The sequence below is a fragment of the Stenella coeruleoalba genome (assembly GCF_951394435.1).
Source record: "Stenella coeruleoalba genome assembly, chromosome: 17".
In the NCBI taxonomy this organism is placed as follows: domain Eukaryota; kingdom Metazoa; phylum Chordata; class Mammalia; order Artiodactyla; family Delphinidae; genus Stenella; species Stenella coeruleoalba.
Genome location: NC_137163.1, coordinates 36,699,235 through 36,721,616, shown reverse-complemented (window position 1 = coordinate 36,721,616; position 22,382 = coordinate 36,699,235). Strand labels below are relative to the sequence as shown.

The window sequence follows — 22,382 nt, the reverse complement described above, 5'->3', positions numbered from 1 at the left end:
ATGAACTAGTTTGGAAATCAGAAAGTGCTTGGTCAGCAAGAAACTGTAGAACGTCGTAGCCGAAAGGAACTTTAGAAATCAAATAGGGATGGGAAGGCAGGGTTAAACAGATATCTCTCCTGTAGGACCCCTCAGTGCTAACATGACTTTTGATTGTCCGGTAGGGAATCTTGTATATACCTTTCTCAAGTTTATTTGACAATGGAATCGTTTTCCTCAGGAAAGTTATTAAAATCTTTCAGTGTCCCGAGTCCCTGAGTAGGCACACGTTTTATTCTATAAATCCTAATTATTTTCCTGCTAGCTGAGGCCCAGAGAGACAGAACCTTCATTTTCTTTTCAGTGCACTTCAACTCCCCTCACTACTGGGGTTTCTGACCTCTAGATCCCTCCCATGCTTTCAGCGTATGGGGGAGAAGTTGGAAATTGCAGCTGCCGCCCCAGGCCCCCAAACTCCCCTCCCCACTGCAGCTTTGAATTCCCTCCACGTGTAATTATAAAGTATGTGTTCAGTTATCTACTTTCCCTGTTCCATGCAGAGTGTGTTACTGAATAATACGGCTCACAAGTAAGCCCAGCTTTCCTGCTGCAAGGTCTGAATTAAAAAGTTTACAACCCTGTATCATCCCAGTTTAAAAAGAAACCACTACTTATATAGTTTTCTTCAAAAAAATAGAAACAAAGGTTCTCTGTCCTCTCAGAAATGCAAACAACATTGTAAAATTAAGACTTTTACATGGATTTTGTTGTTTCTGACGGCCCTAAATGGCCTCATTTAGAAAGGTAGAAAATACAATGCCTATGTTTCTTGAATTTCCAGGAACCGAGTCTGGCAGCTGGTTCACAGTTGTCTTTTAGAGTATGAAAGCAAGAAAAATTATAACCAAAGTGGTGTCAATTTGCTCTATTTATCTTGGGAATTAACTTTAAAGCTTAATTGTCAGAGACAGTGACCTCTATACTCATGCAAATCCCCAGGGCATTACAAAAGCAGACTACTAGAGGGGAATGTGAATGCCTTTACAGGGTGAATGGCCTACACAGCGCCTGAAGGCAAACGCTCAGCCCACGAGAGAAGGAGTTGACGCCCCAAGTTTTGTACTCATTTTCCAGCGCTCAAATCTGGTTCCTAATCAGCTGCTTCTCTCTGACCTGTGTTTCTGCCCCTGAGCTGGTCTCACAATTGCCCATGGATGTGCCTGGTCACAGAGAGACCTATCTTAAAATGAGCTGAGCTGGGGTCCACCGAGGAACCCCATTCAGCTTCTGAAGGCCCCTTAGGAGATAGTGCAGGGGCTGGGTGGATAAAGTTCTACTTACTTAGGAGAGTTCCTGGGAAGGGTTTTGTCTGGAAACTTTCCCTTAATCTGGCAGAATTTGGAACAAATGTTTGGCTGAAACCATATACTATCAAATTAATAGAACAATTGTAGGATAGAGAACAATAAGTCAGAAAACAAAAATGCAAGCATACAGCTCATAAAGTCTACCTTAGGGAAGAAGTACTATGATGAAAAAGTCCACATGGTCCTTGGTGGAATAATCATCCTCACCCCCAGCCTGCCCCAGCCTGATCCATCTTGCACATATTTAACTTAAAACAAAAAGAGGAGTAAATCGTCTGAGCAAATAATGCCCAGGCCTCAGCTATGGTCAGTGGTAAGCCCAGATACTCAGCAGATAACATCACTTGTAATGAGGTAACAGTGAACAGTCAGGAGAGGCAGTGAGTTTTGGTAAAAAGCCTTTTATAAGTATCAAAAAATTTGTTGACTGGCCCCGCCCTAAATCATTGCCCCGTAGGAGAGGAACCCTTCAGAACAAAAACAATAACACTGAACTAGATTACACGCTAGTATATACAACGATCCCCTCTCCTGGAATCACCACAAGTTCAGAGCTGGGAACCATGGTTAAGTGCTTTCTTCTACTCTGAAAAACGGAGCTCATTAGCTGACTTAGCCTTGACTTGCTCTGGGAATGTTGTTCCCTGGGACCAAATCACAACTTCAGGGATGAAGACATAGGTGGAGACTTGCGTTTAGCAAACCACATTAGTCAAATCAATTCTGCTGATCATTGGAATATCAGATAAGGCAGCCTGATCACTCTGATGAGTGGATCTCAGGATGGTCTAAATAGGCCTCTGGGATACTTAGCTCCTCGTTAACAGGGGGAAGTGGGAGAGGACAGTTGAGACTCAGAGTTTACCTTCCCAAATCGGGAGCAAGTGAGACGCCAATGAAAGGGAAAGAAATAAGAGAAAATATAGTCAATAGAAAAACAGCTTTTGTGATTTGGCTTTTGAGTTTTTCTGAGAAAAACCAGATAGCAGGGAGAAATCCTTGCTGGTTTCCAAGGTTTGCCTATTCTAAATTATTCCAACCCAACATTTTAGATCACTTTTTCTCAAACAGCCAATTTAAGGACCCATGAAGGCCAGTCACCAGGGGACAGCTTTAAGTATCTCGATTCCCAGATCCGCCTATAATGAAAGTCTAGTATATGGCCAGGGTTCTTAATGCATTAGAGGAAAATGATTAAATGGGTCTCTAAGGAAACAATGTTAAAATTGCTACAATGCAGATTCTCATCCAGTAGGTCTGGCTGCATTTCTAACCAGCCCCCAGGTCAGGCCAAAGCTGCTGGTCCTCCAACCACATTTTGTAAAGCGAAGTCTTGGAGGATGGCTGAGGCTGGAGTTCTGGTACTTGTAGCATTGGTATGGCAAAACAGGCTGCTGGGATCAAATCAACATCTTTTCCTGGAGGAAAATTCTACCTTCAGCCTAGAGATCGTGAGGTATAACAGAAAGAGCCCCTTCTGAAATCAGTAGTCTCAGCTCTGGGCTGTGCAAAAGTCAGCAGCTTGAGAAAAGTACTTTCCTCCTGAGCCTCTGTGACCACACAGGTAAAATGACAGGACTGAATTATGTTGTCTCTCGAATACTTTCTCATTCCGTGATCCTAAATCCTTTAACCCGTGTACATAGAATAGGGTCAAACCAACTTAGGTGGCCTTTTCTAACTCTGCAGGTTATTAGTTACTGTATTTTAAGGAATCAGCATGAGTATCATACCTCCTTTTGGTATGTTTGCTGTAAAACATGCATGTCCTTCCTATATATCAATTGTATACATTACTATTTAGACACGTAGTTACACCCTAAAGGGGGGAAATACATTTGTATGTGGGGGGTTGATAAAAGAAAAAGCTATTGTATACAGACTGAAAAACATTATACTTTATTTTTAAAATATTGTAAGAGCTGGTATAAACAAGTCATAGCTTACAGATGTGTATAAAAGCTGCACGAATTATGCACATTTACTATTTGGAGGAAAAAAAACTTGGTTTTAAAAATTGTTTGGACTGTATGTTTTTTTTCCTTTTTAGCAGGGTGGGGAGCCAAAGGAATTGAATTACAGGGTAGAATATAAAATACCTCCTTCAAGGAAATAAATGTGTAATAGGAACTATCTAGCCAGTTCTCTCAGGCATGGGAATCCCCCAGGGCTCGTGTAAATGTGTGTAAGTATGTCCTCAGTGTCACTCCAGATGTTTCTGCAGGGAAAGAATCCTCCTCCCCACACATTGGCATTAACGCCGTGCATGTAACCTCCATGCTCAGATTTGCCCGTAGCCAAGCAGCATCCTGAAGGAGGACCCCAAGTGAGAATGGAGATCCACGGGCCCTTCCCACCCACCTCTCTCTATACCTAGAAAGTCATGTTTGTTGCTAAGTATCCTCCTAGGCTTGGAGGGGTGAATAGAGCCTGTATTAACAGAGGATAAGGCCCAGAAGCAAAGTTAACCAGGCTGAGAGGTCAGGCCAGGACAACTTTAAATGGTAATTAAGTGTCTCCACACTTATCTTTGGATGTTGTCCTTGGGCTCTAGCTGAGCAGGGCCTTCTCTGCTATGGGAGGGTCCGCTTGTAGTTTTGACTCTGCCCCTCAGGGCAACCTGAGCTGCACATTTTTGCTGCAGCCTCGGGCTGTCAGGGCTGTAAAAAGGCAGACCCTAACTTCTACAGTTGCCCCCCACGCCTGCTTTATATGGTGACAGGGCTAGGAGGAATCCAGGGCTTCCACTTTTCCTCTAGTGTGTTCTGTCTCATTTCTTATCCCACGTGCCAAGGGAAAAAAATGAAGTACTCCTGCAGAACGCCCCCTCACGTGGCCTGCCTGACACCCAGGGCCCAGCCCACAAAGGGAACGCTGCCATGTGGTACCAGTGGTATCCCCCACGATGTCCCCAGGCAGGCTCCTAACACCACTTGTCTCCCAACCTCACCCACCTTTGTTCACACCTCCCCACTCTAAGCGGAAAGTCACATACCAGCAGCCACAACCAAGAGTAGGTAAGTCGTGGCAATACGCTGAGGGGCTCCAAAGCATAGTCCTGCCACTGTGTGTGGTGCTTAAAACCATGAAAGCAGCAAAGGGGACAGGGAACGTTATCCAGAACCGGTGACAGTGATTATGGTGCCAACACATGTAAGATTACAAATATAAAGGATCAAGCATCCGATCAAGACGTTCTGTGGCAGAGACTCTTGGTCATCCCCCCAATATCCAGTCTCTCCTTCTTCTTTAATAATAGAAGCCTGAACTTTAGCTAGGCATACAGCCACCCAGAGTAAAGACTACTTTTCCCAACTTCCCTTGCAGCTGGTTATGGCTGTGTGGCTACGCTCTGGTTCTCTGGAATCTCCTTTAAAGAGTGGGGGCATGTCTCCCTCGCTGCTGGCTGGAATGCAGCCATCTTGGACTGTAAGGTGAAAGTCGTTTCTTGAAGTTGGTGGAACAGTAAGACAGGAGGAGCCCAAGTACCTGATAATCAAGGAGCTAGACACCATATTGACTATGGCTTGCCTATGTTTATGCGAGAGATAAAATAACTTCTCTGTGGTTTAAATCCATGTTATTTTGTATTTTCTGATACTCACAGCTCAATAGTATTCTAACTGATACAATCTCCTTCCCGGTAAGACCTCATGGGATGTTAATGACATCTCAAAATTAATTGCACCATTGTTTCATTAAAGAGTAACATCCAGGGGCTTCCCTGCTGGCGCAGTGGTTGAGAGGCCTCCTGCCGATGCAGGGGACACGGGTTCATGCCCCAATCCGGGAGGATTCCACATGCCGCGGAGCGGCTGGGCCCGTGAGCCATGGCCGCTGAGCCTGCGCGTCCGGAGCCTGTGCTCCGCAGCAGGAGAGGCCACAACAATGAGAGGCCCGCGTACCGCAAAAAAAAAAAAAAAAAAAAAAAGAGTAACATCCAAAATAATAGCTTTGAAGCCTAAAAAATCTGTGCATCATAGATCTACTCCATGTATTCTCTAATTGTGATAAAATAAAACAACAGAGTACCATTACCAGAGTAATGCCCAGTACAATATTCCTATTTTTTAGTATCAACAGTAAAAATAAGTCTTGATAAAAGTCTTACTGTCAAGGCAGATGACTTTTTCTCTAGAAATACTTGTTGCAGTGACTTAATTTTTGTACTCTTGACAACTAGATACTAGAAACTGGGTCAAATTTCTTCCCCTCAGTTTTCTCTCCAAATCCTTGAAGGGGTGACAAGAGTAATTTTGTGCTGAAGAGGTTATGTTAACGGGCAAGAAAAAATCATAACTTTGCATTGATACGCATTCGTGTCATTTAACCCTCAGAATATTCTTAACTTGCAGATTCAGAAACTGAGGCTCCAACCAGTGGCATGACTTATTCAAGATAATAAACTATTAACTAGGTACATTAGATCCAGGCTTTCTAATTCATACTATATCATAATTGACTATTTACTTGTTTATCTCCCCACTAGACTATAGCTCCTTATCCATTGTTGTATCCCTAGCACCTGCCACGGGGCCAACCATACTAAACATCCTCAGTAAATACATGTTAAATGAATTAACAAGTCTAAAGTCCCACTCTGCCATTGCTCCCTTGCTCTGCAAGCGTTCTACAAACCAACACTCCTCATCACAGGTCATTCCCAGGTCATATGGCCTGTCAAGAGAATGTGGTCAAGGATGAGACAGAGGGGAACAGGATGGGTGAACACACCCATATGACACACTCGTGTTCTCCTCCACACTCTCCTGGGCCTGGGTGGGCCCACCACATAGGGCATTTGGATGTGTGTCTCACAGCCTGGGAGACAACTTGCACTCTGTGTACTTTCCCAGGGAAAGGAAAAGGCAGGCATGGTCTAACATGCTAGAAACGTGGCTGCCTGGTGTCCTGACATCATAGCATCCACCCAGTCTGATTCCTGGAGGCAGGTCCACTTGCCAGGCATGGGCTGGGGAGGGTGTAGAGGGGGAGAACGTGGGAAGAAGCGTTGAACACCGTAAAAATGGAGTATGTGGCTAAGACATGCAGTGTGACCAGGCACTGTGACACAGTGCAGAGCGGAAGAGTAGAATGGGGTCTCTCAGCTTCTCATATCGGTTTGTCTCCAGATCCATTGAAGCTGTCTGTGTTTTGTGCTTAGAGGCAAAGATAAAGAGCTCATCACTTCTTGTAAGACCTGGATTCCCTGAAGCAAACTGGATCTGAGCTGGTCCTGCTCCAAGTTCTCCCAGGGAACAATGAGGATGGGGCCAACCTAGCTGTCTGCCACTTCTTTTACCCCTCCCTCCAGCAAGGGCGCCAGAGGAAGAAGGGTGTTTTTCTTTCTGTGGCTCCTTACAGAGTCAGGAGGTGAAAACAGGCTTGAGTGAGCTATGGTCACCAATCATAAGGCTCTACAGCTAAATTATCACCTGGCATGATGGAAATAACATTATTGTAAAATGTCGTCATGATATTAAGGTCTTCCAGTTGGAAAGCCAAAAGTTAAGCCTGTGCTGGCTTTCATTTTCCAATAAATGAGCTGGCTCAAACACTGACTTTCTCTCCTTGACTTGTAAAAATGACTTAAAAATGTAAGAGAAAGCTCAGTAAATGTTTTAAAGATTGCTATTAAGTACAAATACGTTAACAATTTAACAAAACCAGAGGAAACCAACGTTAAAATCCCACCTTCCTTGCCCTTGGCCTCACCCCAAGTCAGGATGAAAATTCAGGGTCTCAAACAATAACACAGTTGTCTAGTACCTGGTACATAGTAGACACTCAAAAATATTTGGTGACAAGGAATTCTATGTGCCTTATGAATTGGCACCTCACAGACTTTTTAGAGCGTTTGATGACTTGGCTTAGATTCAAGAATAGTGTATTAATGTTCTGGGGAATATTCACAGGCAAACAGCTACAGGGATATACATTTTCCTTTGTTAAAACTTGTATCTGCATTCAAATACTGGCCTTGGCATTTCTTAAGTGCTGGCTGCTTTGAATGTTACTATGTCAAACCATCTGCACTGGAAAGCAAAATCCTGTTAAGAAATATGATCACAGGTTGTAAAGAGATTATCATGTTCCTGACCATTATACATTTTATATTTTGAAAATCCCCATAAGGAAAGGTCACACTAAAGTGGCAACTCTTTGTCAAAGTGGAGCTGAGTACTTTTAGACAATTTATGACTAGGGTAATATGAAAATTCATTTTTGTTTGCATGCATTTTCAGTGGCTTCCCTGCAGTGGCACACTAAAATGAAACTTTTCTTTTGACTGCAAATAGACGAGAGGCTTCCAGTTAGTCCCAATATTTAAGCATCTCGCCACTGCTTAAGAGGCAGAGACTCCCACTGTTCTCACTGTCCTACAATGAGAAAATCTCGGTGGGAAGCAAATGGTCCAGTGGAGGCAGCTCTTTGCCTGGCTGGGGACAGAAGTTCGAGTCAAGGTTCTAAAGAGAAAGTGCAAAGTGAAAGCTTAAGGGAGACTGATTTGGTATAAGAAAACTAGAAAGTGCGAGTCTTCATTCGGAGTTTTCACTCTGTGAGGGGGAACAACGGATTTTGTACAACCAAGTGACAGTTAAGGGGATTTGACCCAATCCTAACGTGACAAATCCGCAGGTTGAGGATCACGACGCTAACGTCCGGGTACACCTGACCTCGGGAACCTGGTCAGTTCCGGACAGCTGGATGCAAGATGGGAGCCAGCGCGCAGCAGAGGCCCTGAGCAAACGTGCGTGTCAGTTTCAGGTGTCCGAAGATCTCCCTATGCAGCCTCAGGGAAATCCAAGGGCTCAGAGACTTTGAGCCCGGGTCCAAACACATCCCGCCCACCGATTGTGACACTCCCACACCCCAGGCACCGAGCACTCTGACTCAGTGCAGGGAGGGCAGGTAAGGTGCGGGCTGTGTATGTCAAGGTGTGTGTGGAAGTGTATTGAGTAGACACAGAGTCCCTAGCATGTGATGAAAACAGGAAGAGAATAACATCAACCTGGGCGAAGAAGGCGGTCGCTGTCAGGAACTTTAAAATGGGGTGCGTTGCTCCTGTTTGGTCCTAACAGGGATAGTCCCTGAAATCACATCAAATCCAGTATTAGATTATAATAATAACAAAAAGAAAAAACTGACCATGAAAGGGGAAGGCATCCGTACCGCTTTCTCTTCCTTGCTCTCCTGCATGCACCTGGGCATTATCTCAGCACTGCCTCCAAGGACTCGGGAGGTGCCTCCGAAAAAGTCAGATGAATGAGGGAATGAATGAATGAGCGAACGAGTGAATGAGCTGCCTCAGGCCAGACATTTACGCGGGCATTCTGTGGAGAGAAAGGAAAGAAGGGAAGGAGGGAATAGGGGAGGGAGAGAGCCGGAAAGACTAATCGCGCACACAGGCGATTGCCCCCCAAAAGTCAATTTGATCTAGGTCAAACTTTAGTTTGATCTAGGTCAAACTAAAGTTTGAGTGGTTCTCAAACTTTAGCGTGCATCCGAATCACCTGGAGGGCTTGTTCAAACACAGATCGCCGGGCCCCACTCCTACAGTGTCTGACCCAGTAGATGGGACCAGAGAATCTGCATTTCTAACAGGTTTCAGAAGTTGCTGATGCTGCCGGACCACATCTGACGACGGTAACTCTGGACCGATTCCACAGTCCCAGAGAAACGACCTCTGCATCTAGAAATGGAAACTCCAAGGCAATCCAAGGCCCGGCATTTTAAAAACACACCGCAGACAACAGAGAGCAGAGCTGCTCGGCTCCAGCCAGCTCACTGCCGCGTAGGAAAAGGAGCTCACTGGAAATCAAGATTTTCGTTAGAATTTTCCCAATGGTTAAGAATTCGCACGTAGTTTTTTGTTTTGTTTTAAGTGAAAACCAAATAAAAATAGGTTTGCAGTCTTTTCTGAGGATGCTCTTGGCGCAACCCGAGGGCTGGGCCAGTCCCACGCTGCCTAGGTGGAACTGCCCCAGAGGAGCACCATCCGCAGGGCTCTCCTCCCGGGAGGCGCCTGGGTCTTGTCCTCGGCAGCGGAAACTTCTTGTAAACCCGGTCTTCCTAGTCATAGACACCAGTGGGCTCCGTTCGAAGCGCACCGTGAGCTGGAAGCTGTCCTTTGACGCGGGAGCATAGGGAGTGACTTGGCTCTCTCTGGCGAGGCCAACAGCGGTAGATCTGCTTCCCTGGGGCACTGAAGGCGAAAGCGAGTCGTTCCCCCGCGCACCCTGGGAGCCCTCGCCCAGCACGTGCCGGAGCCCGCCCGCCGCTGCTGCCGCCTGCCGCCCCGAGACCTCTCGGGACTCCGGGCGGGTGAAGGCGCAGGGCCGCTCTCCTGCTCGCGAGAGGCTGACGGGCCGCCGGGCGGCCTCGTGTGGGCCTTGCCGCGGCGGCGGCCGACGACCTCCCCCGGGAAAGCCAAACTCGGACGGGACCCGGGCTCACGGCAGGGGTTGCCCCCAGACGTGCCCACCCTGGCTTTGGCCACGTAGCTAACCCTCCGACCCGGTCTTCAGCCTTCACAGGTAGCTCCTCTTTCCCGGTGACTCGGTGCAGCGCAAGCTGGTGGCTGGAAGGGCGCCCGCCGAGGCCTCCGGGGGAACGAAGCTGAGCGAGGGGCGCGGGCACCAGGAGGGCGTCTTTGGGCTCCACACGCCCTCCTCCCCACCTCCCCTCCCCCTCCCCCCGCCCCTGGAGAAAAGCCCAAGACCTTCGGCCGGCCTCGGGCCCCTGAGGCTGTCTCGCCCAGCCCGACCCCGGAGGTGGCTGGGCCAAGGATGGGACGGCTGGAGGCGGCGGGTGGTCCTCAGGCCCCCAGACCCCGGAGGGCTCCCGCGCTATTCGCGCGCCTCGCGACGCGCGTCTTCCCGCTCTCAGGCCTAAGGAGAGCACAGCCCGCCCAGGGATCCATTCCCGATAGGGCTTCAAAAGCTGGGTGAGATGAGGGGTAAGTCGTGGGGAGTGGGAGAGTCTTTCCAAATGGGGTCCCTGAGAAACCTCTCTTGCCTCTCCCGCAGGGACAACATCCGAGGCCTTGGAATCTGCTAGAATCTGAGCTGATCACTGGACCGCCGCGAACTCCCTGAGCGGATGTCAGAACTAGTGTCTTTCCCTTGCCCTGCGAAAGTCAGAGCCGCCCTGGGCGGCGGCGTGAGTCCGAAAATCCGTCTCGGAAAAACCGGCCAGGAGGGGGGTCGCTGGGAGGCCAACGCGCGGGATGCTCACAAAGGTCCCAACGGTGGGGGTGGAGCGGCTCACTGGCCCTGACAGCAAGCCAGGCCCTCTCTCCAGCACCCGTGTCGCGCACACGACTCTGCCACCGCAGCCAAGGAGCCCAGGACGAGGTGAAAGGAACCCAGCGATCGGGAGGGTCGCTGGCAGCTGGACAGTCACCTCGGGAGCTAGCCGCCTGAGTGACTAACCCCGGCGCCCGCGCCACGTAGTGCTCCGACCGTGCCTCCAGGGGGCGCTGCGGCTCTTCCCGCGGGCCGCGGAGCTCCCGCCTGCTGCCGCGCTCTCCCACCCCAGCCCTTTGTAGAGCGCTGTCCCGAACCTACTTTTTAAAAGACAAAATTCTTAGTCTCCTGCCTCCACATCCTCAGTTCTGAGCCCAGTGCCCGCGACCCTCCTCTAGGTTTGCGCGGCCCTCCTCACTACGTTGGAGCTGGAGTGCACAAACCCAGAGAAGAGCTGGGCTCTCAGTTCCTCCGGGCTCCGGCGAAAAGCGGCAAACAGTGTGGGAAGTTCAAATGCAAAAAGGTCCCCGCCCTGGAGAGGCAGGGAAGGCTGGAGAGAAGGGAGGCGAGTCCTCAGTCCTCACAGGCAGTGGCTGCTGAGATCACTGTTAAAAGATGGTGTGTCCATAACTTCTGACATAAAGGGCAAAAGTCTTTAGGATGTCCGCAGCGCGCGGTTCAGACTGGTAGAGGCTCGGAGTCAACCTCAGGGAAGTGTGTGTCTGACACCTGTTCGTGGCTTAACTTGCAGAGCCTCCTGGGTGGGCCGGTGGGGCGGGTGGTGGTGGGAGGTAGGGGGGAAGGGGCCCACGCTGCCGAGCCCCCGCCTCCTCCCATTCCTCCGTTGTCCTCTCCCCGTCCTGCGTCCGGTCCTCCAGGGGAGGTTCGGGTTTGGGTTGCAACTGCTCGCGCTCCCCTCGACAGTCTGTTAGCCATAGGTGTGCGTCCTTGGTGTCGCAAGCCCAGAGCCGCAAGAACAGCAGATGACCGGTCGGCGGAAACGTCGACGTGAACCGCAGCGCTGCTCCTGGAGGGCGCAGGGGGAGTGGGACGGCGGTGCAGGGACTCAGCCCCCCAGGGCGCGGCTGTGCCGCTCTGTAGGCTCCAGGACTTACGGCTCTGCACACCCGGACCCACAACTCGCCGCGGGCCTATCTTCCTTGCCAGGCGTTGTCGCCCGGGGAGTCCGGCCGAGGAGGCTGCTCCTGGGTGGGCCCCCAAAGAGCCTGCGCTCCAGACGCCGGCGGGGGCAGGGGGCTTGCTTCGGGCAGAGCGTGGAGCAACTCAAGGGCCGGCCCGAGTGGCCACAGAGGTGGTCCGGGAGAGCCCTGAGAAGGGTGCGGCTCCGCGTCCAGCCTCCAGCTTGCTCTCCGCGTGGGGCGCGCACCTGCCCGTTGCGGTGGCCAGGCCTGGAGGCTGCCGAGGCGCTACCGCACCTCGAGGCTTCTCCCAAAGCCCGGAGCTCGCCGAAGCTTCCCTACCTTTCAAGCGGCTGCAGCGCTTGGGCGGACGTGGCCCAGACTCCATTGTGGAACTTCGGAGGCTGGGGTGGGCGAGGTAAACACGTTTATGGAAAAACCCGGGCTCAGGAGGTTTGAGGAAAGAGGGCGCAGCTCGTGAATGGTTGGAAATTATGTTCACCCTCGGGAAGAGCAGGCGGTTCCGCACACAACACCACACACACACACACACACACACACACGGTGGGAAGGTGTGAAACCCACCGCTGGGAGTTTCCTCCACTTGCAGAAAAAGAAATATGAAGCGTAGGAACACTCTTCAGGTCACCACCCCGGGAGTTGTGTCCTGGGGGTCTGAAAGAAGAGAAAGTTCCCTCCAAATCTTCCAAATTGAGAAAAGCTGCGGAAGGAATGAGGCGGTTAGAGAGAGGGGACCGCAGGCATCCCCCTAGCTGGGGCTCAGGACTGAGCGCTAAAATGAAAGCACCCCTATAGAATCCATTAGGGAAAACTTTTTTTTTAAAAAAAGTCCTGAACTCAGGCATTCCGCTACTTCCACGCTGTTTATCAAGTCTACTTTGAAGCAGTTCAATGCTGAAGGATATTAAACACTCGGGTCTTCATTCCAAGCTCACTTTTTAACCTTTGCAAATTTGAAATTGGAAAGAAAAGAAAAAAAAAGATCTGCTATCTCTGAATTATGTTTTACCGAAGGAACGAGAAATTCTACTTACCTCTGCATAAATAAAATGGAAGGGATTTTATCCTAATAATAATATCCCGTAGCTTCTGCCTGGCTTCCCAATCATCGCTTGACCTTTTGACAGGTTTTAGTCTCCTGCTTGTATTTGTCCACTTCCCCGCACGACTGAAATTATCTTAGTTGTCTTTTGGGGCGGTACATCCCAAACCACATTTTGGCAGAACATCTTTGAATTGTACAGCCTCTTGGCTTGAAGATCTGCGCCCCTCAAAGCGCGGACTTGCAGGGGGCTAATGTAAATCGCCTCTGGCGAACTCGTCTGGGACGAAGGGCGTTTTGCTCAGTGCTGCTCACGCAGATCTCATCTGGAAAGAGGCTGTTTAAAATGAGAGTATGTCATCCCCTTTCTGTCACTCGGTCACCCTACTTCCAGAGTAGCTGAAGTGCATCCTGCAATTACACTCACAGAGGACCAACTCTTTAGAAGAACCTGAAAAATGTATCACTACAAATTCGATTACGTTTCCTGGCAACTGAACAATGAACTCTGTTTTTTGCTGGGAATGAAGATGTACACGTTTGAGAAGCTAGCATAGTATTTTTCTAAATATTTTAAATGACTGCTCTTCACCCATTCCAGATGGATTCTTTATTGTTTGCCGATGGGTTGCAGATGCCCACCCCTTTAACCAAGTTGGTTAACTGTTTATGAAATGTACATTGGCTGATTAAAAGCTTAAATTTTGGAAGAAATTTCTCCTGGGATATCCCACATATGTCTTTGCAGTAATTAGGAAATTAGTCAATTGTCACCTCTATAAACAAACTTCGTTTTGAAAACAGCAGGCGAAAGCAGACTGCAGATACAGTCATAACTGACCAAAAGTATGTACAGAACTATTTAAAATTGGAGGAAGGGTGATATATGCTGGAGAATACAATCTAAAAGTGATTGATTTTACCTACGAATAAGATAGTTACGTTAAACGTGTTAAGATGTGGAAATTAACGGGGCGAGCGCGCCAAGTAAAACTACAGAATGCCCTTTGAGTTTCTCTGCGGGGTCTTCGGGAGGCAGAAAATCAGTTGTTCAGTTTCTAACATTATAAGGAAAAGTGGCACCGAGAAGGAAGGGGGTGGACGTTGTGTTTGTATGTGAGTTTTGAACTGAGTCACCTTGGCTCTGCCTCTGTAACAGGGAAACCTCGAGCAAACCTGTGCCTTTAAGACTCAGTTGCTATCCAAACACAAGTAAACAGAGTGGACCATTAGCGGGCGCCGGGCGCGGAGGCGGAGCCTGGGCGCTGGGGGCCCAGCGCGGCTGCGGGACGCCCGCCCGAAGGGGAGGCGGGGCCGCTACTAAAGCCCGGGTCTCCGGGCCGCGAGCAGCCTGGGGAGGGACGCGGGCGGGGACGGAGCTCGGCTTGCTCGCTGCTGGAGGGTGATGGCCCTGCGAGGCTGCAGACTCAGACCTTACCCCGAGTCCGCGGCGAGAGGCTCGCGGAGGCGCGAGGTTCCGGGCGAGCGCTGAGCGCGGGCTCCAACCGCCCTGGGTCTTTACACATTCTACGACCACTGACTCGGACGAAGGCGAGGATCCGCTCTCGTTTTGGCTGCTCGTTGTCCTCCAGATCATGTCCGCGGCTCCCGGGACTCCGCGCGGAAAAAGAAGTTTGTCCGGCGTGGACCCAATGACCTTTCCAAGCTGTGCGCCTCACTGCCTGGACCAGGTCTGAGTGACGCTGCCCAGGCGGACGTTTCTGGGGGAGGTGAGTGTCCGCTCTGGGAAGGGGCTGCAGCCACCCTAAGGAAGGCAGGCTGGAGGGGGTGCAGGGGGGCGCTCGGATTCTCGGTCCGGCGTGCCACAAGTTCAGAAATTGTGAAAAGAAATCATACGGACGCACTCCCGGGGCATTGTATTTTTCACTTTATCGGATCCCAGGCAAGCCACTCCCAGCTAACACGCAACGACACACGCTTTCACGTACTGTTTTTAGTTTTGCGACATTTAATCTAAGCACTCAGCAAAGCCTCTTCTAAAAGCTGATCTACGTACGTTGAGATAAAACCCCACAATATCATGTTCTTTCTCACTCTGCCATAGTATTCCTGGTCCACCCGTCCGGGGGCAGCCGCGGCAGAGCGGACGGGCCGCGACACACAGTGCCTGCCGAGCCAGCGCGTTTCAAGAGGAAAGTAATAGTTCAGTCCTAGATAATTCTTCAACCTTGTGCCGGCCTTTTGATTTTCCTCCCATCCTCTGGTCCTGGGGGGGGGGGGGGCAGAAGGCAAATCCCCCTGGGGTTTAAACACTCGGATTCTCGAGAAGTAGCAACAGAGCAAGGAGTTGTGTTTGTATGGTGAGGAGGGAGAAAAAGGTGTTTGTGGAGGGTGCGCTGGCTCTGTCTCCCTACCTGTTAGCAGGGAACAAAAGAGGGCTGGAGTTTCCCGGAGCGAAACGGCGCAGACAGCTACTTTCTTTGCTAAACAAACTGCAGTCCTGAGCAGAACAAGAAAATTACTCATGCAGGGGGAGCGAGGGAGCAGAGAGAAACAGAACCCAGATTATGCGGAAGGCATCTTAATTTAATTAACTCCTTGGGAAGGCAGAGGCGCAGCGAAGGGGCAGGAACTTCGCGGCCCTTTCTCTCTGTTCACCTGATCCAATCTGGCCATTTTAATTTTATTATTTATTTTTTAAAATGATCTCCTTAGATCTACTTGGAGTATAGCTCTCTGATTAATGTAAAATTTTATTGTGGCTTGGGCTGAACTTCAGCAAGCCTACGGATCCATCAGTCATTTTTCTCAGACACCACCCCACAGGTGTTAGCAGATGACCCCTGACTGTATACGATTTTTAGATAATAAAATGTAATAACACATTACCAAAGAGCGAACCTCCTTATCAAATTACCACTATTTTTTTCTACAGTGTTTTGAAAGCTTCACTGAACTGAAATTAGTACGTACACCTCTCACTTGTTGACAGCCAGTGAACTAAATTTCACAAAACTTCTGTACATGTCTGGAAATTCCTGTGAAGAAGGCTGATGAAAGAAAACTAGTCTCAGTTCCACGGAAATATTTATGTCTTTTCGTTGGTTTACGTTTCTCTCCTTGCAAAATTAAAAGTAACCAATGGTCTGAAACGGGATGGTGTAGAAGTGACAGCAGATGATGGTTGTTATTGCCTGAAACTGAGTGTGAGAACTACATGCTCAGCTCTAGACAAAACGAAAGTACTTTAGATCTCTGCATTGACTTAAAATATCTTTTGACATATAGTTCCAGCTACTCAGCAGGAGAGTGGAAATCTAAACTCCCTAATTCTTCATGGCAAAAATGTTTAGTGGATCTTTGGGGTTGCTCTATTTGTGAAGGATTGCTCTTCTTCTATGAAGAAACTATTTGTCCTGCAAATTAAAACGAATACACACCATGAAATAGCACTTTTGTGCCACCATGAAGCTGAATTATAAAAGAGGCATTAATTTGGGGTTATAAACCATTTGGTGAAAAGGGAAGGAAGATGGCACTCAAGTTTCTGCTGACAGAATTAACGTATAACCTTTACGGCAGAGTTCGCTTTGTGCATTTGGAATCAAAATCACAGGCCATGATATTCCTTCAATCGATAACACACCCCACACACATGCACGTACATACACAGAGAACGTGGTGGGAATTGCACTTTGCCTTCTGTGTTTATTTCTAAGAAATCCAGTCTGGGAAAACACCCAAATAATAATTTCGGTTTCCTATGTGGGGAGGCCAGTTTTTAATACTAGGGGAAAAATAATATTTTGAATCTCTAGAAAATCCTCCTATGCAAAAAGAAGGAAATAAAGGTATAGCTTATGACTTTTAATGGAAGAGGAAACAAATTGATTACCAGAGATGTTTGTAGAATTTTTTTTTTCTACCTCTCTAGGAGAGGGCTTGAGGGTTGCCACTGAACAAAAATGAATTGTGATTTGTGGTGGGAAAGTTTATTAGTAATGGAGGTTTACAGTTTCGGTTGAACGGTCTGACTGAGACCCTCTGACTGTTACACACCTCTCATTAACTCCCGGCCTCAACTCCCAGACCGCATACCACTGGGCAGAAGCGGTTCATTAATAAATCCCTGTCTCCAAGCCGTTCCAAACAGGAGAGGAGGGAGGGAAGGTGTGGGCCTCGCGGAGGCGGCCAGATTCTGCCTGGCCAGAGCGCTGTGTCATTAGCGCAGCCCTCTAAGCCTGCCCCCAGATAGAGCCACAGGCAACACGCTAGAGAAGAGCATTTCAGGCGCAGAAAGGGCTGGTGGCAAGGATGTCTGGACAAACTCTCCCATCTTCCTGCTGGGTTCAAAAGCCAGGCATAAAGGTTGATGGCTCAGATAGGCCTGCCTGCCCCTCTCTAGGGAAAGCGCTTAACTGTGAGTCCCAGCCTCTGGGGAGCCACCTTCAGAGGCAAGGCCCAAGGCCGCAGAGCTGGCAGAACTCTCTGCTAAAAAGGGGCTGGTAGTGGGAGAAGGTGGAAAGCATCTGAAAGCAGATGAGGTGCCCCGGGAAACTGGGTCTGAAAGCAGACCTCCGTGTTGGCACTGGGGGTTCAGGGACAAGCATGTGCGTGCGCCCTGCTCAGGCCCAGGCCGCAGACCCGGGCCGGCTTCCCGGTGGCAGGAGCAACGTCGCACTCAACTCCAGGCCGACAAGCAAGCTTCCTCCAGGCAGGCAGAGGCGCACCGTACCCGATCTGCTGTGGCTCCCCTGCTGTGCCTTCCTTTTTTTTCCTCCCCGGGGAACACTCTCGCTTCTCCTCTCTTCTCTTTTGCTGGGGCCTGGCGGGTGTAGGAGTCTCTCCTGGTGCCAGGTCGAGAAGCGCTCGGGCCTCCCGAGAGCTTGGCGCTCGGTCCTGGATCGGGGACTTTCTCCACCCCCGCAACACCCCACTGAGCCTGAACCATCTGGAAGAGATCTAGGTGGGGGGTGGGAGGAGACGGCCCCTGGGAAGGTGGAAGGGGTGATTCTAGGCCTCACCGGTCCCCGAGGTGTCACTTTTCTTTCCTGTGGCCCGTCACCGCTGATAAATGGGACAGAGGCAGAGGAAGGAAAAAGAAAACCTCTGAGGTCAGCGCCGGGCGAGGCGGGCCCCTCCGAGGGCCCAGCAGCCCCAGGAGCGCAAAGCGCCCCCGGCTGCGTTCCACCACCCCAGGCGCGGTCCGGGTGAACGGCGGTCGCGGGGCGGGTCAGCGGGCTCGGGGCGCAGCGCTAGGAGCCGCCCGGCTGAGCCAGGCCCTCAAGCCCGGGTCAGACCCACAACCCAACGTTCCCCGGGGAGCTTGGAGGCACAGCGGCAACAGAGGCTCAGCCCGGGCCTGTGGGCGCTGGCACAGCGGGGTGTCACGGATGACCAAGCTTCACCCGATCGGGTAGGGGTGGGTGGGCTGGACTGGGTGCCGCCTCTGCTGGAGCCCCTGCTCACCTTTCTTTCTCCCCGGACCGGGTCTTCGGCTCCTCGAATCAGTGCGTGCCTGGCATCCGATTTTCCCACGGGCGACCCGCTCGCCGCCAGGGACCACTTTTGCCCCGCCTGATACCCTGGCCCCGGGGGCTGAGCTCGAGCTTGGTGTCGACTCGCCCGCGGGGCAGGATCTCCGAGGTTCCCTCACCACTCCGTTTGGGGGCCTCGGAGTGGGTGGGGAGGAGGACTTAGAAGGAAGGTGTTGTAACCCAAGCGGCGCCAAGGGACAGACCGAGCAGGCTTGGATAATAGTCACGACTTTCTCTCTCTCCCCCGGCCATTTTTAGGGTTTTCTCTGCGTGCCGTTGTCCTCCTGGGTTTTCGCCGGAGCCCCACGCCCACCCGCCTCTGAGTCCTGGAAAAAAAGGGTGGCTACCTCCGCGCCCCAGCACCCCGGAAAATGGGGAGCAAGGCCCTGCCAGCGCCCATCCCGCTCCACCCATCGCTGCAGCTCACCAATTACTCCTTCCTGCAGGCCGTGAACACCTTCCCCGCCGCGGTGGACCACCTGCAGGGCCTGTACGGTCTCAGCGCCGTGCAGACCATGCACATGAACCACTGGACACTGGGGTACCCCAACGTGCACGAGATCACCCGCTCCACCATCACCGAGATGGCGGCGGCGCAGGGCCTCGTGGACGCGCGCTTCCCCTTCCCGGCTCTGCCCTTTACCACCCACCTCTTCCACCCCAAGCAGGGAGCCATTGCCCACGTCCTCCCAGCCCTGCACAAGGACCGGCCCCGTTTTGACTTTGCCAACTTGGCCGTGGCCGCTACGCAAGAGGATCCCCCTAAGATAGGAGACCTGACCAAGCTGAGCCCGGGGCTGGGTAGCCCCATCTCGGGCCTCAGTAAATTGACTCCGGACAGAAAGCCCTCCCGAGGGAGGTTGCCCTCCAAAACGAAAAAAGAGTTTATCTGCAAGTTTTGCGGCAGACACTTTACCAAATCCTACAACTTGCTCATCCACGAGAGGACCCACACAGATGAGAGGCCGTACACGTGTGACATCTGCCACAAGGCTTTCCGGAGGCAAGATCATTTGCGGGATCACAGGTAAGGTGGGGAAAGAGGTTGGCCTGGGGAGGGAAGGACAGTTTATCCAGAATACCGAATCCTGATAGACATTGCAAGCGTCACTAAAATCCCCTTTGAACTAGAATATATCCCCCAAAGCCCTCCCCAGCCAGCCACAACCAACCCTCCAAATTTACCTTTGTCCTCAGCGGGCCCCTGCTGCCTGTTCTTGTTTGGGATGCAGGAGGGCCACCCCATCCTTAGGCAGTTAAAATCTGCTGGGTTGGCCTTGGTCCTGGGATCGGTTTTCCAGTTTCCACCTGGTCGACCTTAGCGGGTGGGGCAGGTAGAGCCAAGAAACCTCGAAGACCTTCCTCTGGTGGGTGCAGGTCCTGCCTGCGATAGGACCATTTCTGGAAATCTCCTCGGCCACCTCCACTGGGTTCCCTCCCTTCCCTGACTCGCCCCCAGGTGCGCCCGAGAGCCTGCCACAGTGACCTTTCTTTAAACTTATTTGCGGGGGTCTTGAGATCACTGAATTTAGAAACAGCTCTTCACATTCCCTCCACATCTTCAACTATGCATTAATCAAAGGCAATTGAAGAAATACTATAATGTAAGTGTTTTCATCCAGTAAAAACTTCCCAGGAGTGGGGGTGAGAGTATCTTTTCCCTGGACTCTACTTGCTGTTGTTACCCCAAGGTAGGACTGCTGTACCGATCCTCCTCGGCTTTTAAGGGATTCGCTAAAATTAGTCCCCCTAAACTTGGCCTTGCCTTATATCCTGATTTGACCCGTTTAAATCCCAGAGAAAACCGTAGAGGCCAAGAAGAGCTCGTTCGGCATGATTTCGAGCTCCAAAACACGCCAGAGAGGGCGATCAAGTGTAGATAAAGCCGGCGTCCGGTGAATGTTTTGAAGAGTCTGTTAGTTGAGGTTAACCATAAACAGAATTACACGGGGGGGTGGGGGGGATGTAAAAACATAAATAATGGAAATCCTGTTTCTTTTCTTTTTTTCCCTCATGACTTCGTTTAAAGTAATTGCCAAGAGAAACTCCTCACCGTGATGTTAAAGCCATTTCAATGAAACCTTATATTGATTTTCAGGTATATCCATTCCAAAGAAAAACCCTTCAAATGTCAGGAGTGTGGGAAAGGATTTTGTCAGTCTAGAACTCTGGCTGTTCACAAAACTTTACATATGCAGGTAAGTTTGTTTTCTTGTTTAAAAACAGTGACTGGTTCTGTTTTATCAGTTTTGCTCTAGAAAAGGTGTTCAATGGCAGGGTCTTTCTCATAAAGGCTCTGTTTAGATCAGTTTTCTAGGTGGAGAAAGCAGCACCCAGTTTTTCTATACATGAAATTAATTTTATTTAACAGAAAACATTTATGTGTTTTTCTTAAAGAACAAGCCACTCTCACTATTCTAAAATCCTAATTTTAGAATTATTATTTTTTTCACCTGATGTGCCCTGCATTTAAAGCTTTCGTGTTTGGGAGGAAATAAAGGTAATTTTGATAATGGAGGCATGGTGAAATCCCATACGTTCTCTCTCCCAGGGGCCTCATAATTTGTAGTTTTCAGAACATTGAGGAATAGTTTAATTTTCCACCAAAGAGGAGCCTTATTACCCGAGAGAATGTCGTTCCTTAAGAGAGGATTAGAGTTTTTCCTCCCCCTTTTCCTGCCTATGACATGGTGATGAAATGTAAAGAGCTGGAAATCACAAAGCCCACCGCCAGTGGCCACCGGCGGTTATCAGTGTAATCCGGTCCCTGTGTGTGCCTGTGCGTGTGTTTTTGTGATTGGAGGATTAGGAGCACAGATGTGTTCCTGCAAGTCTCCTCTTTGTTGTCGTGCGCGTGTTCTGTTAACGTTGTGATACCGATAAGACAGAAACTATTGAGAAGGGTGCCGTGGTGGTGTGAAGGATTAATCCTTTGCTTGCTTCACATCTGAACAGGAATCTCCACACAAATGCCCCACATGTGGAAGAACCTTTAATCAGAGAAGTAATCTGAAAACTCACCTTCTCACCCATACAGACATCAAGCCCTACAGCTGCGAGCAGTGCGGCAAAGTGTTCAGGCGAAACTGTGATCTGCGGCGGCACAGCCTGACTCACACCCCGCGGCAGGACTTCTAGAGAAGCCCCGGATCTGTCCCGGGCCACCGCCGCCGCTCCCCTCCCCAGACACCTCTCCACGCCTCCCACCCGGTGGGGGGGCACCCCCAACCCTTCACTGACCCCCAGCTCTTCCCTGGCTGCAGCCACACCGGCAGCTCCAGGGGATTAACTCTTCTTCCCAAGGACTGAGAACTGTAGAAAGCCACACAAGTACATCCTTTCACAAAGAGCATATGCTAGTTTCTTGTAGATATTCACAGCTCATTTTAGAGCTCTGTACATAATGTCGTGGGTCTCTGTTTCGTTGTTTTGTTTTGTCTGTTTTTGTATCTTGTTGGATGCACCTAGGTATGGAAAATGGAAACCAAATTTATCTTTAAAGACTGTATTTTCAAAAATAAAATGTTTTCTTGTTTGTTTCAACACTCCTGCAAAAGTGCCTTGCTATTTGACTTCTGTTTTTCCTCTGGATTCTGGAAGAGTGGCATGTCTCTGAAATATTAAATATTGAAGGGCATTCTTGATCCCGAGGTTTCAAAAGTAAGACTTCTCACAGTTCTCTTACTGAAACTTCATCTCTTCCCGTTTCATACTGTGGCATTTTGGAATTGGTCAACTGTGCTGTCTTTCTGCTTTTTCAAGATATTAAAATTGATACCCATGAGGTTTTTCCTCCCCTTTTGTTTATTTTAATTCCTTGTGTATTATTCCTTCAGATAAAAGCAATATAATAATCATTATTAATAACAAGGCAACTCCAATGGCTGACCCATTTGAAAACACAAGGTGGGAAGAAGCATAAGGAAAAAGAAGAGAAGGGAGCTTCTCACCACTTCACTTTTAGAAGTCATTGACCTATTGTCATAGTTTATGATGGGCAACTTCTCTTGCCATTAGACTTTGAACACAATGATTTAGCTCTATAGACAGAGACTTTACCCCACCTTTGGGGGAAAAGTCTAAAATCC

At 49.8% G+C, this 22,382-nt stretch overlaps 1 protein-coding gene and 1 long non-coding RNA gene across 3 annotated transcripts; one reads left to right on the top strand and one right to left on the bottom strand.

Annotated features, from left to right (window-relative positions):
- Positions 1-4,392: 4,392 nt before the first annotated feature.
- Positions 4,393-12,982, bottom strand: LOC307175976. The gene is made up of 3 exons (XR_013824578.1): positions 12,789-12,982; positions 8,520-8,680; positions 4,393-8,437 (listed from the first exon to the last, which is right to left on the bottom strand). It is a non-coding gene; the product is annotated as an uncharacterized lncRNA (long non-coding RNA).
- A 1,175-nt stretch (positions 12,983-14,157) lies between these two features.
- Positions 14,158-22,069, top strand: OSR2 (odd-skipped related transciption factor 2). Of its 2 annotated transcripts, none has more exons than XM_079902240.1 (4): positions 14,158-14,526; positions 18,553-19,321; positions 20,393-20,492; positions 21,332-22,069. In XM_079902240.1, exons 2-4 carry the CDS (start codon positions 18,666-18,668, stop codon positions 21,404-21,406), a joined length of 831 nt encoding a protein of 276 aa, XP_079758366.1. In that variant the 5' UTR covers positions 14,158-14,526; positions 18,553-18,665; the 3' UTR covers positions 21,407-22,069. The 2 variants fall into 2 exon arrangements, with proteins under 2 accessions (XP_079758366.1, XP_079758365.1); XM_079902239.1 differs by having other exon boundaries at positions 21,250-22,069.
- The last annotated feature ends 313 nt before the right edge of the window (positions 22,070-22,382 follow it).